This window comes from Lathamus discolor, chromosome 1 (genome assembly GCF_037157495.1).
Source record: "Lathamus discolor isolate bLatDis1 chromosome 1, bLatDis1.hap1, whole genome shotgun sequence".
Lineage (NCBI taxonomy): Eukaryota > Metazoa > Chordata > Aves > Psittaciformes > Psittacidae > Lathamus > Lathamus discolor.
The window spans coordinates 87,673,186-87,688,807 of record NC_088884.1 but is presented as its reverse complement, the minus strand read 5'-3'; the positions used below and the strand labels follow the sequence as shown (position 1 = coordinate 87,688,807).

The 15,622-nt window shown below is 43.1% G+C and overlaps 1 protein-coding gene across 4 annotated transcripts in view; it reads right to left on the bottom strand.

Moving 5' to 3' along the window:
* ANKRD17 (ankyrin repeat domain 17) overlaps positions 1-15,622 on the bottom strand; it is a 93,311-nt gene that overhangs the window by 25,915 nt on the left and 51,774 nt on the right. For 3 of the 4 annotated variants that reach the window (XM_065685194.1, XM_065685201.1, XM_065685206.1), the window contains exons 8-15: positions 9,036-9,273; positions 8,456-8,647; positions 7,990-8,099; positions 7,126-7,213; positions 6,293-6,420; positions 5,682-5,825; positions 5,021-5,123; positions 2,687-3,436 (exon numbers count right to left, since the gene is read on the bottom strand). In XM_065685194.1, coding sequence (XP_065541266.1) covers positions 2,687-3,436; positions 5,021-5,123; positions 5,682-5,825; positions 6,293-6,420; positions 7,126-7,213; positions 7,990-8,099; positions 8,456-8,647; positions 9,036-9,273 — 1,753 coding nt within the window. The remainder of the gene's footprint in view (positions 1-2,686; positions 3,437-5,020; positions 5,124-5,681; positions 5,826-6,292; positions 6,421-7,125; positions 7,214-7,989; positions 8,100-8,455; positions 8,648-9,035; positions 9,274-15,622) is intronic. The other variant, XM_065685214.1, reaches the window with a different exon arrangement.

Sequence of the window (15,622 nt, the reverse complement as noted above, 5' to 3'; positions counted from 1 at the left end):
GACCTTGTCCAGCACCTGAAGCTGAAGAGAAAATCTTTTTTGTGTCATCTATTCCAGCAGGATCAGGTAGGATCTCCAAGATCAACCTGAAAGATTACTTAGTATTTCTTCAACTCATCCTACTTCTTTCCTTGAAGACCACACCCCCCCCCCACCCAAAATTCCTCAACTTGGTACATTCTTTCACTGTGTTTCCAGGCAAACTTGTAGCACTCTGGGAACATGAATTTCTCTCCCTAACAGCAAGGAATCCTACTTTAGAGTCCCAGAGTTGATCTAGCAACAACACTTGACCTCTATATCAACACCCATGTCTTGTATTCACCTCTCAATCAACAGCACTCACACACCTAGCCTTGTTTTAAACACGTGCTTCAAATGCAAAAATTAAACTTGTTGCTCGCAGCTAATTAAGCACAGACATGAGAATTAAATAAAGCTTGCACCGTCAAGGTGAAGCTTTGTTTTCATAACTGGTGCTATAAGCTGCAGCTCTGTGATGGAACTAAACTGAAGTCATCTCAGGAACAGAGATTTTAATCCACGGAATACTCTAGAGGGCTCCCATTAAGAAACAAGTCTGACAGAACAGACATAAAATATGGAGCTGCTGTTTAAGTGTTTTGTGTTACACTGAGCCCATTTCAGCTCCACACTGAATTCTGATGTGTGGATTCAAGCTGGCACTTAAGTTGTATACTCAGGTCTGTACCTGCTTAAAAAAAACCCAAACCTAAAATTAGCCACCTCACAGAAAAGCAAAGGTGTAATTGCATCTGTACAGCTTTTCACAGACTTGCCACAAATGCCTTACAGAGCTTAATCTGCCGGAGGATGAAGGGACTGAGAAAGAGTTGGGGGTTCTGGTGGATGAAAAGCTGACCTGACAATCTGCACTCACAGACCGAAAAGCCAACTGTATCCTGAGCTGCATCCAAAGGAACATGGCCAGATGATACAGGGAGGTGATTCTCCCCATCTACCGTGCTCTAGTGAGCCCCCACCTGCAGTCCTGCCCAACAGAAACCTTTCTACTGTTCTGTGAACTTAGACCTCATGACCAATTGCACATATGCATGTACATACTAAGAGGTGGGACTAAGTAGTACAGAAACACTCCAAGGAACATTTGAAGCACCTGACCTTTCCAAAAAAAACACGTGTGAGCATTTGGGTACATGGCACATGACCTAAAATGGTAGATTCTCAACATGTTATGCGCAGTTAAGCACATAAACTTTTAGTTAGGACACTTGTTGAGCTATACTTAAAACACAATTAAGATGGTTGCACAGACTCTGCATGAGTAACCCACAACTGTAACCATCCCATCTCCTGAACTGAGTAGCTGGTATTACTACGTACCCCAGCAGCCTCATGTGAGGGAAAGCTTCACTACCAATATATGATGGACACAGCTGTATATCCTTTTTTATGCATCCAGTTTGGATTTATTTTTGCATCCTCTGACAGCTTCCAGTCTGTATGTCTATGCTTCAATTCTAACACCAGATTGTCAGAAAAGAGTCTCTGTAGCTCCCATAAGTTCCAGTCATCTTTAATGAGGATTTGCCTGAACCGCGGGTTACTCATTAGATGCCTAATGTAAAAAGTGTTTTTTCAAGTATTTTAAACAATCAGCACCTATTATTTTTAACTATTACTAGTGTGTCCTCTACTCACTTCGCACTATTACTGCACTCCAATAACTCTTGCAGCATACACACAACCTGCACCTCTACCCTAAAATGTACTTAGGGACCTGCCGTTCCTCTGGCCCATGCCCCTCATCTCAATGTGCTTTACAAAGCAGGCTTGTCAAAACAGACAGCACGTTCAGAAAGGACAGTTCACCAGCAAATATTCATCAAGTGATGTGATTTTTATAGTACTATATCCTAACAGTTATCCTGTACTCAGCCAAGGAGTCAATATTTCAGCAACTGCTCAGGCATGGAAAGGGGACTTTGTGCAACTGAAATGGGCATAAAGGAAAGCAACACTAAAACCTCACATTTACTATGGTATTTAAAATACATTCCATTCTTTTATTTTACCACTTAAGGTTTGAAGCACTGGCTAAAGATTCTCTGAAGTGATTAAGACAGCTTTGGGAAGGGTAAATTTGTTTTTCACTGGCAAAGCAGCCATTTTCTGAGTAGATATAGAGGATTATCATATTTTTTTCCAAACAGAAGTAAAAGCTTCAACACTTAAAGACTATTCAAGGCCTACCCAAGAAGCTGTCATTCAAGATATAAGTCTACAGGTTTCTTACACATTACAGGCTTGAGCAGCTACAGCTGCTCAAAGACTATTCCGAGTGCTCCAAATCAATTCTCAGCTAGTCCAAAGTACTAACTAGTATAATCAAGATGCTGTTCCTGAGCTACAAACGCATTGAAATGGAACTATTAGACCCTAGCACATCCCCCCCCAAAACATGAAGAGTTGTAAACACCACTTCCAACATACCAACCTGACCCACAGGCACCAGTAAACAAAAGAAAAGGCATCCCTGCAAATGGAAAAGTTAAAGCTAGTTTTCTGCCCTTCTCAAGAAAGGGACCAGCAGACTAATGTAGCCTGGTGCAGGGAATACACAAACACACATACACATAGAGAAGTGGACATACCCTCAACTGGTCAAGCAATATTATACCTGCTCATAACAATATAAACCCACCTGCCATGATGTCATCCAGCGTGTCATTGAGCGTCTGAGCAGGGCTGGCTACCATTAACCCTTGCTGTGTTTCTGTCAGTATTCCTTGCCCCAGCCCTGCTAGTTGTGCTTGGCCCAACACTGGCTGTCCAACTATAACACCTTGCAGTTCTGTAAGATTTGCGATGGACCCTGGAGGTAAGGAACCTGCTGCCAGAGGCAAAGCTTGTGGCATCGCCAGAGGCTGAATTGGTGCAAAACCCGCCTGCGCAGCAGCTTGCTGGGGATCATCTTTAAGCAAGATAGGGTCCACTTGCTGTAATCTTGCATAGTCTCCCTCTGAGAGTTGTTCTCCTACCCCAACAGGAGTCAGTAGTCCCAGATGCTGGCAAGACTGTTGCTGTTGCTGGAGCTGAATTCTTTGCGCTTTTACCTCTAGATACTGCTTTTTGAGCTGCTGCTGAGTCTTCAGCTGTAACTCTCGCTCCACTTTCTGCAGTTCCTCCAAAATCTTTTGCTTCTTCTGAATTTGTTCCTCTCTGGTTTTGTTCAGCTCCTCAATCTTCTCTTTGGTGAGCTGGTCAGCATGTGCCAATTCCAGGGACTGCAGCTGAGCATTCTTCTCTATGGCTTCTTTTATCCTCTGCTCCAGCTCTGTCAACTTGCCCTGAGCCTCTTCTACAATGCTCTCTGGAGACTGATTGGTGATGTAACCCTGTACATCCTGGTTGTTTGCTGGCAAATGACTGCTGGACTTTTGTTTAGAAGCAGCTGTGTGAAAAAGAAACCCCCTCAGAACCAATGGAAGTGCATATGAATGGCATCCTCATTACAGAGCTACTCTTGGGATGCTACATGGCCAGTTATGCACCAAGACACAGCATCCACAGAAGGTCAGCGTGTACTGGAAGGCCCTCCAAGAAAACTCATCTTCCACTAGCAATTTGAACACAGCAGTCAGATTGCAATTAACAGGACAGATTACTGCACATACATCCCAAATAACCCTGCGCTATAAGGACACATTTACTCCAACAATTGTTAAGACTTTAGCCCAATGAAGCCATTGTCTCAAGAGCCGCTGCTATCAAGTGGTACTAGAAGATAAACGGAAATAAAGGAAAGGATATGCTGGCTCCTTACTTGATGCTTTGTGCCTGTGATGTTTTTGGTATGGTGTTAAAGACACAAATGTGTGGTTACAGCCCTGAAAGCACAGCAAAAGTGATGCAAAAACATCTTGAGGGACAGGTGACTTGTGCTGGGCCACTGATTTTGTGAGTGGCTTGGTAAGTTTTAGGATGCACTACGCTTCCTTGAACTACTGAATCCTTTCACTACAGGTATCCAGCTTTGCTCAGTTGACAAACAGCACTAAACCCCAGGATAGTCATTTATAGTTAACATGATCTAGCAGGGTTATGTTTAGCCCCTACATTTTACCCCTAGCAGACATGACTTTGCCTGTGTCAAAACTCAGCTCTCTGCCCAGGCAAGGCATATGTTTCAGCCTTCCTGCAAGAATGAGTGATGGGACTCATCCAATTCATCTTTTATGAAGAAGTCCACAGTAACACAGCTGACATGGTCTGCCGTATCGGTTGCAGAAGGAACAATCGGTTAATTTTGAAGGGTGAAAGGCAAATCAAAACTCAGGGTCTGAGTCAGTGGAGGTGCCCAGTTTCTTCCAGTCATCCTCGCTGTATTTCCAGAACAATACAAGTGTACACACAGCATTAATTTTTTTTATGATATGCACGCCTGTATTTGCACTACTGCTGATCCTTGATATAAATTGGTTTTGGAAGAGAATTCTTAAGGACAGAAAGTGTTAAGTGTCAAAATGGTAATATCAAAATAGATGCAAATTTAGTCCTGGCAGGACATGAGCCACATCAGACTCAATGTTTTCTAGCACAAGAAATTCCGCCTTCAATCCAATTAATCAAACCCACTCCGAGACTACTCTAAGTAAGCACAAGTTGTCAAATCAACTACAATACGGAGTTTAACATTTGTTTTTACAACTTCCATTATCAAATTTATATAGGCTTCTGGGTGACAATTTGCATTAGTCCAGTATGTCAGACTAGTACATGTTTTAGTGTATTTAAGGCAGATTTCTTGATGCATTATGATTACAGGGTTAAAGACTGATACTTTGTATTTGGCAGAGAAGCAACTCCAAAAAAAAAAAGTTTATTTATTTTTTTTTTTTTAAACCAAAAAAGCCTTGCAGTTCCCTTGACCGAATCCAGAAACACGCTTCACAGGAACTACTCTGCCACAAGTGCAACCCTCTATCTTCTACCTCGGAAAGATATTTAGAAAATAAGCTCCAGAACTAAGACTGACCTTTATTTCTGATGGGAAGGGTTGTGGCGACATTAGCAGGGGGTTTGTCAGGCTCCTGGGGCGGGACGACCATTGGCAGCGCCTGCACTGGTACACGAGGAGCCTAAAATGTTGGATACTAACAGATTACTTTTCTCATACTCTAATCTAGTTAGGTAAATAGAACCTTTTAGAAAAGCAGAGTTTAATAGTGACTAGTAACATTTAATACATTTTTTCATATGCCAAGTTCAATGGTTAACCGTTTGAGACCATGTGACTTCCATATACTTTGTATTTTTAACCTAAAAAATTACTTGCCAAACACCACTTATCTCAGCATGGTACAGTGCTCTAGACGGTGAAGCAAATACATGCCACAAATGGAATTCTCAAGACCCTCATTATTCAAGCAGACCTTTTTGCTTGCTGGGTTTTTTCCCCTCATGATTTTTTTTCCAATCATATTTCTAGAGCAGCAAAAAGAACATGAAAAGCACTACACGGTAATGCTCAAAGAGTCTTCACCATTTTCACAACAGCTCAAAGCCATTTTCAGTGTGTTCAAGTACAGTTCAGTAGTTCACGAAATGATGTAACATGACTTCTCTAAACTTAAGTAAACTGCAAAAAAGGCCAAAAAGCCCCTCAAACCCACAGCCAGCAAGCCACTAATTCTTACCCTATTTAAATCATGAGATGGTGGGGTCAGCTGCGTAGCATCAGGCGGAGGAGCAGAAAGCAAGTTGTTTGGGTAATCGAGAAGGTAACAAACCACACTTGTATGACCACCTTTTGCTGCCTCTATTAACATAGTTGAGCCATCCTAAAGAGGGAAAGATCACAGTGTTAGAGAACAGTAACAACAAAACCTGGCAACACTGAAGCATTTTGATAGACATGACACTGTATCTATTAAGACTGCTTTAATAAACATTGATTCAACCTGCAGCAAGTCCACCCATAGGTTTAAGGACTTCATTTACTCTCCAAAACTGTAGTAACTGTTAAAATTTTCCTTCCTTTTCCACAATTATGACTTTAAAACTTCAGTGCAACTTTTACATCTTGGTAATCAATCAACCTGCACTCCTTGTAACTCCAACTTTCACAAACATGCTCATGAGCACAATGCCTGTTGATGTAGTACCAGCTCCAGCATCTTCTCTTAAAACCATGGCATGTTGGGTCAGTTGTAGGGAACACAGGAGGACAAAATTTGATTGGCTTTCATTAGTTTTAAGATTAATGAGACATCACCTCAGTGGAAAATAAGGCAGCTGAGCAACAAACCTTCAATCTGTGTGTAGGATCAGCACCATGGGCTAGCAGTAACTCCACAACTGCCAAATGACCTCCAGCACAGGCCAGCGACAGCACTGTATGATCATTGTTAGCTGTGGTCCTATTCACATTTGCTCCTTCAAAAGTAAGAGGGGGGAAAGATTATTTTAAAATACTTCAACTGGTTCTCCTCTACCAAAAGGGACAATTAAATTCTTTGTTAAATACGGAAACTTAGTTCTCCATGGCTGCAGTCTTACAGCTGATAAATTAAACAGTCAATTATTACTATTATCAGACTATTTAACACAGCACAAGAAAAGCAACCCAACCTACACTAGCACTCCAAGCTCACTCTTCAAAAGGCTACAGTCTAAGTATGGAACCTACTGCTTTTAAATTTGCCACCAACTGTGCCAGGACTGGGCCTCTTTTAAATACAAAAAAAAAAAACCCAAACATTAAGATCAAACATGGATCCATGCATCTTGGCAAATGATTGATTGTAGCTTTGCTTCTTTGCTCTACAATCTATACAGGAAATTTACAACACACTGGAAGTTTTAGGTCAGTCCTCCTCCATACAAGGAAGGTCCAAGAAAAATCTGTCAGCATCAGCTTAAGAGACAGAAAACAGCAATTCCAAGCTCCTCACCAACTCTAAGCATTCAACTACCTTGTCAGAAAACAGAGGTGATCATTACATGCCTAATTTGAGAATCAATGAGCTATGTGAGTTAAAGCATTTGAAGCAAATCCAAGGAAGATAGGCTAGAACTGACATGCTCCTAACCCTGAGTATTTCTAACCGCAGGAAAACCAAAACCCTTTCACACTCTTACCTTTGCTAATCAAGAACTGAACAGTGCAAACGTGACCCGCCCTCGCAGCTTTCATAAGAGGAGTTCTTCCACCTTCTGATTCATGCTCCTACAGCAGATAGAGAAAGGCTTAAAGTTCAGAAGTAGTACAGGTCAAAGGATGCAATTCAGCCTTGGGGATTTTTGCATGGAAAGGCACCAGACATGGAAGATCCCTCTTTAAAGTTTCACAGACTACAGATGTAGCATTTACATAACATTTGAACTTGCAGATTGATCAAGCTACCTTCATACATGTCTGAGACTCCAGTACAAGAAACACTCAAGCACATGGTGGGGATTTGACCTAAAGTGTTCTGTTCTGCTTAACTGCAATTTTTGCTAACACACTGGTTACAAGCCTACTAACATATAAAAATCCATTTACCTCTGTCACCTGAATTCCATTACGGTACACCAATAGATTACATTGGAGCAGAACTATCAACTGTTTGCTGCATAAGGAACAGAACAAACTTGAAGGTACAAGAGATAACTCATAATCAGCTCAACAATTTAAAGCTGAATGCTATTCAGGACTGCATATGACAGAACCACCAAATCCCCTATTTCTCTGTAGAGCCACCCTGTAATGGCTTGGAGATGCTTTAGAGCTCAATCAAAGTACTGTAAATGACCTACACACTTTCAGGTAAGTGAACAACCTAAAATCCATTAGAAAAACATCACCAAGTCACACTTCATTAAAAGAAAAAGGTTAGAAGATAAGTTGAATACAACTATAGTAAGTAAATTCAGTAAGTTTTCAGCAATGCACCCAGAACAAAACCAGAAACAAAGAGACATTTCTAATTTTCTTTCCTAATTAAGAAGGTAATCACTTACCAAATCTGCACCTGCCTGCAGTAAGACATCTGCTACATCAGTATGGCCATTTTCACAGGCATATGTCAGTGCTGTGTCCCCTGTTGCTGTTGTTGCATGCACATTAGCCCCTGAAGCAATAGTAAAGACCATGTAAGCTTTACAAGATTCACCACAGAAAACATGCAAGTCTCTTTATAACCTTTACCTCATCAGACAGCAAGCTTTTAACTTCCCCCTTCCAACTGAATGGGTATGAAACTGAGAACTTAATCCTCTGGAATAGTATTAGAAAAAATAAAAATGAACCAAAAGTTCATTCACATCAACTTAATCTTCAAAAGCTAAATTAACGAGTCTAACTAATAAATTACCTAAGGTTCCACAAACCTCTGCAACTAATGAGGAGGTAACAAACATGGGTAAAGACATTTCTCTCAATGTTACAGTAAGCCTCTACAAGACTGTTACCAAAATTACTCCATACCTGCAGCTAATAAATATTTGACCAGCTCCAAATGACCCTCTTGAGCAGCTTCCATCAAAGGAGTAGAACAACCAAGTTCAATGTCAGCTCCTGCTTTAATAAGGAAATCTGCAACCTCCAGAAAACCTCCGCAGCAAGCCAGAGTTAATGCAGTTTCTTGTGTCTCCTCTGTCTGAGCATTTATGTTTGCTCCTTAAAACCAAATAAAACACCGGTTACTGAAAGCAGTATCAGCAAAGACAGTTCCTGATGCACAAAGCATCTTCTTATTGTGTAGATTCTCATTTTTAGAGCTGCAGACATTTTATTCAAGTCACAATCTATCAAACTACAAGATTTTAACTTCATTGAACTACTTTGGAACCCCCCCCCGGATCACTGCAAAGCACTTCTCTTACAGCTTTTCAGCAATACTGCCACCTTAAGATAGACCAAGGTGATCGATCATGCAGAGTGCAAGTTACCCACATAAACCGTTCACTTTTCAGTGCCTGTTTGAAAAACATCAACCTGTTCTGAAGAACATTTCCACGTAAACACCTATTGAACTACAATCCCTGGAAGGTCCCAAAATAGTTACCTTGACCAAGTAACAGTGCCACCATCTCTTCGTGGCCTTCTCTAGCTGCCTCCATTAAAGGTGTATATCCTTCATCGTTGACCTCTTCCAAGTTTGCTCCACGTTCAATCAACAACGCTGCCAGTTCGACATGCCCACCACAGGCTGCCAGAGTCAATGGAGACTCAAAAGAGTCTGCAGGCATGTTCACCTGAGCTCCACTGTCAAGCAGTAATCTTGCCACTTCCACATGGCCATCCTAGGAATTCAGAAAAACCAAGATCAAAAGGCAGTCAAAAAAGTAAAATTGCTCCTCTTCTTCAGAGCTCTAAGTAGTCACTGGACAAACAACAAAGCAAAACCCAAACACTTGAGAGGGAGCTCAGTGTGGAGCTTGCCTCCTCCACAAAAGCAATACCAAAACCCTCTAACACCCAGGACTCCTCTTGGTTAAAGACTGTGCTAAGTAACTTAAGGAACACAAATTCTAGGAATTGTTATAAGTCAAATCTATTTTTCTTGAGTTTTGCCAACAAATTTACTACTAACACCACGGGTGGCCTAATACATAAAGGAATATTAGAATTTCACTCCAAAAAAAAAAAAAAAGAAAGAAAATCTATCTTCTCTTGGACATAGTAAGAGGTTTTGATGTTCTTCCTAAGACTACAAAACCTTTACATTGCAAACAAGTCATTGAATGAAACAAGTCAGTCAATGCCAATGCTCCCCACTTCAACAAGAGAGGGAATTTTGTTTTAAATCCAACATGCAGTTGCATTATTTGTTCAATACAGTGTATTTCAGTTACAAAAACAATGCACATCAGCAACACAGTTTGTCCTCATATCCATGCAGACTGCTAGTGTCTCAGTATTTATGTTACCGACTCACAGCTTTTGGGGAAGGAAGAGAGGACAGGACTTAAGGTCAACAATTTTGCTTCCTTTCTTAAAAGGAAGCGGCACACAGTAATACTGCTTGTCTCTTGGCACCTGCAGAACCATTTCACTGCTCAATTTAATAGCAGAGGAAAGCAAAACCTAAGACTTTTTTTTTTTGTCAGGGGTTCCTCAGACATGACATGAGCCACCTGAATACAGCCTTCCCTTGGCAGGATTTGCCAGATACCATCACCATGATGTCAAAATTGTTTTACCAAAACCTTGCTCCTTAGTTTACTTTCTTCCTTTAGAAACAAAGCCAGTATTTGAGGGTATGATCTTTGCCATGTTTTCAGTATCCCATAAATCGAGGAACTATTTGAAGTGGCTTTTCAGCTGGATGTTTACCCTGGAGGCCTGACAATGACCTATCCAATTGCCATTCAATCCTGCTTTTGTTTAGATAGCAGCAGAGGCTGGCTCAGTCACTGCAGCCCAACAACAACACAGACTCTCCAAGCTGGTTTTCTCCATGTGGAAATTGCCATCATTCCAACACGGAGTAACTATAATGGGAAAAGGTCTGACACACAAAACACAAGAGGATGGCACAGAAGAAACAGCAGCGTACCAGGAACACAACGCTGTCCTGTCCCAAGGTTGTAGCTGAACAAGGTCAGTACACCTTGACCTCATGTTAACTGGCAAGAGGAAGAATATATTTCTTGCCAAGCTAGAAACCATAATCCCAAGCAGTTTTCTTCCAGACAAAACACAAAACTGATATTTTTACACCTAATTTTCTAAAGTGTTTTATACCTTCTTCCGAGATCCAGGGAGCAAGATTTTCTCTCAGAGAACTATCTAGGACACTAACCAGGATGTATTCACCTTGAAATGACATTTGTTTCAAGGGGAAAAACTCAAAGACTCCATAAGGAATCTCTCTCCAGGGAAATGCAGCGTGATTCAACCATCAGGCTCTCTGGCAGAACAGCGCACTCCTCACCCCTGATGCAGGACAAGAATGGCAAACAGCAGGAAGAAGGTGTGCTTCCACATAGCTGATGTGGGACAAGCAGCCCTGAGAGTCACTGCTGGTGTTCAACCTCATACAGGAATTCTGTCCATGCTTTGACGAGCCCTGCAATGGGGTGGTGCCCTTCAAGCTCATCTACAGCACCAAGGAAAACTCTTTTAACTGCTACGAGAACAACAAAAAAAAAAAAATCATCTGACCAATCTGCACCAGGCATATTTTACATATCAACTGCTGCAGGCAATTGGTACTCAGACCTCCCTGTGGAGAATCAGGTTACTTCAGCAAGAGGAAGCTTGAATGAAACAAACCTGCTTTTTGCTCCCACAAGGCAAGTCCCATTGCCCAACAACTCATTTGCATTAAACCCATGTTAACTCTTACCTATAAATAAGCTCTGTGTCAGAAGTCTTCCCCAATGCTTGGTAGGAGAAGGGTTAAACAGTCACTGGCTTGTACGTAAGCATAATATTGTCCTGGGTTCAGCTACAAGTTATTTTTCTCCTTAGTAGCTGGTGCAATACTGTGGTTTTGACTTTAGGCTAAGAACAACTCTGATTAACACACCAATGTTTTTAGCTGTTGCTAAGTTATCCTTACCCCAATCACAGGACTTTCCAGTCTCATGCTCTGCCAGTGAGGAGGGACACGGGAAGCTGGGAGGAAGCAGCGACAGGACACCTGACCCAAACTAGCCAAAGTGGTATTCCATACCACAGCACATCATGCCCAGTATGCAAACTGGGGGAAGTTACCTGGAAGGCCCAGGTCTCTGCTCATGTCAAGCTGGGTATCAGTCAGCAGGTGGTGAGCAACTGTATTGCGCATCACTTGTTTGTTGGTTTTTTTTTTCTTTTTTAAACTTTCCCTTTTTAGTTCTATATTCTCTTATGACCTAGTGGCGATTACAGAGACATGGTGGGACAGTTCACATGACTGGAATGTGGTCATGGATGGCTATGTCCTTTTTAGGAAAGATAGGTCAGCAAAGCGAGGTGGTGGAGTGGCTCTTTACGTGAGAGAGCAACTAGAATGTATTGAGTTCTGTCCGGGGTCGGATGAGGAGCAAGTGGAATGTCTGTGGGTACGAATCAAGGGGCTGACTGGCACGGGTGATACAGTTGTGGGGGTCTATTACAGACCTCCTGATCAGGACGAAGGAGTTGATGAGGCTTTCTACAGGCAACTGGAAGTAGCCTCGCGACTACATGCCTTAGTCGTCGTGGGGGACTTTAATTACCCCGATATTTGCTGGAAGACTCACACAGCCAGTCATTCACAGTCTAGGAGGTTCCTCGAGTGCATTGATGATAATTTCTTAATGCAAATGGTGGACGTACCAACTAGGGGAGCAGCGCTGCTAGATTTAGTACTCGCCAACAAGGAGGGTTTGGTCGAAGTGGTGACGGTCAATGGCAGCCTTGGCTGCAGTGACCATGAGATGGTGGAGTTTAGGATCCTGTGTGGGAGGAATAGAATACCTAGCAAAGCCACAGTTCTGGATTTCCGAAGGGCCAACTTTGGCCTCTTCAGTCAACTGCTAAGGGAAGTCTCATGGGAAAGTGTACTAGGCGGTAAAGGGGCTCAAGATAGTTGGTTAGCATTCAAGGACCGCTTCTTCCAAGCTCAGGATCGGAGCGTCCCAATAAGTAGGAAGTCAAGTAAGGGATCTAGGAGACCGGCGTGGTTAAACAAGGAGCTGCTGGGCAAACTCAAGTGGAAAAGGAGAATCTATGGATTATGGAAGGAGGGGCTGGCCGCTTGGGAGGAATATAGGACAGTTGTTAGAGGATGTAGGGAGGCAATTAGGACAGCTAAGGCCTCCTTGGAACTCAATCTTGCTAGTTGGGTTAAAGACAATAGAAAGGGCTTCTTCAAATACATAGCAAATAAAACTAACACAAGAGGCAATATAGGCCCACTGCTGAACGAAGTGGGTACCCTGGAGACAGAGGATATAAAGAAGGCAGAGGTGCTGAATGCCTTCTTTGCCTCTGTCTTTACTCCTGCAGACTCTCCACGAGGGCCCCGGATTTCTATAGCCCCAGAAGGAGTCAGGACAAAGGAGGAGTTTGCTTTGGTAGATGAGGATTGGGTTAGGGATCAGCTATGCAATCTGGACATCTGTAAATCGATGGGTCCGGATGGAATGCACCCACGGGTGCTGAGGGAGCTGGCGGAGGTCATTGCTAGGCCACTTTCCATCATCTTTGGTAAGTCGTGGGAAACGGGCGAGGTGCCTGAGGATTGGCGGATGGCAAAGGTCACACCAATCTATAAGAAGGGCAAGAAGGAGGACCCGGGTAATTATAGACCGGTCAGCCTTACCTCCATCCCTGGAAAGGTGATGGAACAACTTATTCTTGACTCCATCACTAGGCATATCAAGGATGAGGGGGTCATTAAGAACAGCCAACATGGTTTTATGAGGGGGAAGTCATGTATGACCAACCTTATAGCCTTCTATGAGGAAGTGACTAGGTGGAGGGATGATGGTAGAGCGGTAGATGTAGTTTTTCTTGATTTCAGTAAGGCATTTGATACTGTCTCCCACAGCATCCTCATAGATAAGCTAAGGAAGTGTGGGCTTGACGATCAAGTAGTGAGGTGGATCGAGAACTGGTTGAAAGGAAGAAGGCAGAGAGTTGTGGTCAATGGCGCAGAATCTAGCTGGAGGTCTGTGACTAGTGGAGTTCCTCAGGGGTCGGTGCTGGGACCGGTGCTGTTTAATATTTTCATCAATGACCTGGATGAGGGAACTGAGTGCACCCTCAGCAAGTTTGCTGATGACACAAAACTGGGAGGAGTGGCTGACACACCAGAGGACTGTGCTGCCATTCAGCGAGACCTGGACAGGCTGGAGAGTTGGGCGGGGAGAAACTTGATGAAATTTAACAAGGGCAAGTGTAGAGTCTTGCATCTGGGGAAGAACAACCCCATGTACCAGTACAGGTTGGGGGTTGACCTGCTGGAAAGTAGTGAAGGGGAAAGGGACCTGGGGGTCCTGGTGGATAGGAGGATGACCATGAGCCAGCAATGTGCTCTTGTGGCCAAGAAGGCAAATGGCATCTTAGGGTGCATTAGAAAGGGAGTGGTTAGTAGGTCAAGAGAGGTTCTCCTCCCCCTCTACTCAGCCTTGGTGAGGCCGCATCTGGAATATTGTGTCCAGTTCTGGGCCCCTCAATTCAAGAAGGACAGGGAATTGCTTGAAGGAGTCCAGCGCAGAGCCACAAAGATGATTAAGGGAGTGGAACATCTCCCTTATGAGGAGAGGCTGAGGGAGCTGGGTCTCTTTAGCTTGGAGAAGAGGAGACTGAGGGGTGACCTCATCAATGTTTACAAATATGTAAAGGGTAGGTGTCAGGATGATGGAGCTAGGCTTTTTTCAGTGATATCCTGTGATAGGACAAGGGGCAATGGGTGTAAACTGGAGCATAGGAAGTTCCACATTAACATCAGGAAGAACTTCTTTACTGTAAGAGTGACAGAGCACTGGAACAGGTTGCCCAGGGGGGTTGTGGAGTCTCCTACACTGGAGATATTCAAGGCCCGCCTGGACAAGTTCCTGTGTGATGTACTGTAGGTTACCCTGCTCTTGCAGGGGGGTTGGACTAGATGATCTTTTTAGGTCCCTTCCAACCCTTGGGATTCTGTGATTCTGTGATTCTGTGATTCCCTTGTTATTTGCCTTATCATTATTACTGTTGGTGGTAGCAGTAGTATTTTTATGTTATACCTTAGTTATTGGACTGTTCTTATCTCAACCCATGAGGTTTACATTCTTTTAATTCTCCTCCCCATCCCTCTGGGAGCAAGGGGGAGAGAAGGGAGGGGAGTGAGTGAGCAAGCAGCTGCATGGCTCCAAGTTACCAGCTGGGCTTAAACCACAATAAATATATGTACTAAGTGTTTAAGACCAGGTTCAACAGGGCTTGGAGCAACCTGGTCTAGCGGAAGGCGTCCCTGCCTGTGGCAGGGGCTTGGAACTGGATGAGCTATAAGAACCCTTCCAACCCAAACCAGTCTGTGATTCTACGATATATTCAAACTCAATGCTGTTCTAGAAAAGGTAGCTTCTGCTACAGAAAAGCAACAACTGCTTCTGCAGAAAAAAAAACATGCTTTATTTCAGGCTTTAAGTGCCTGAACATTTTTACGTGCTGCTACAGAAAGCTGCCCCCTCTCAAGCAGAACTGAAGGTACTGAGGCTCTCTCACCTGTCAGTTCTGAGCAGCAGTGTAAAAATACCTATTACAGAACAGTTTCCTGCTTAAGTAAGGGAGAGTGAGTGCTTCCCATTGCCCAGTAAGTCTTAATAAAAAATGGGTCTCAAGATTCCTGCAAATCTGATAGACTTTTAAGTCTGCTGGCGGAGGGAAAAGGGGGAAGAGTGTGGCAAGGAAGAGATGACTTGCTTCATAGCTCCATGAAATATCAGCTTTTTCTGCAAACTTCTGACCTGTCAAGAACCTTTCCTAATGAGAAGGCTACTGCAACAATGTAATTTTATCATCACCCACCAGGGAACTCACTGCAAGAACAGCACCCATAATATTTACGAGGCTAATCTAGTCATATTTCAGAGTAAGATAAACACTAGCTCAAGGCCTGTTTACCTACATGCCTTTCTTTCTAAGGACTTCTTATGAGTGCAATGGTTTCTGTTAAGGATTCCCCTATCTGAA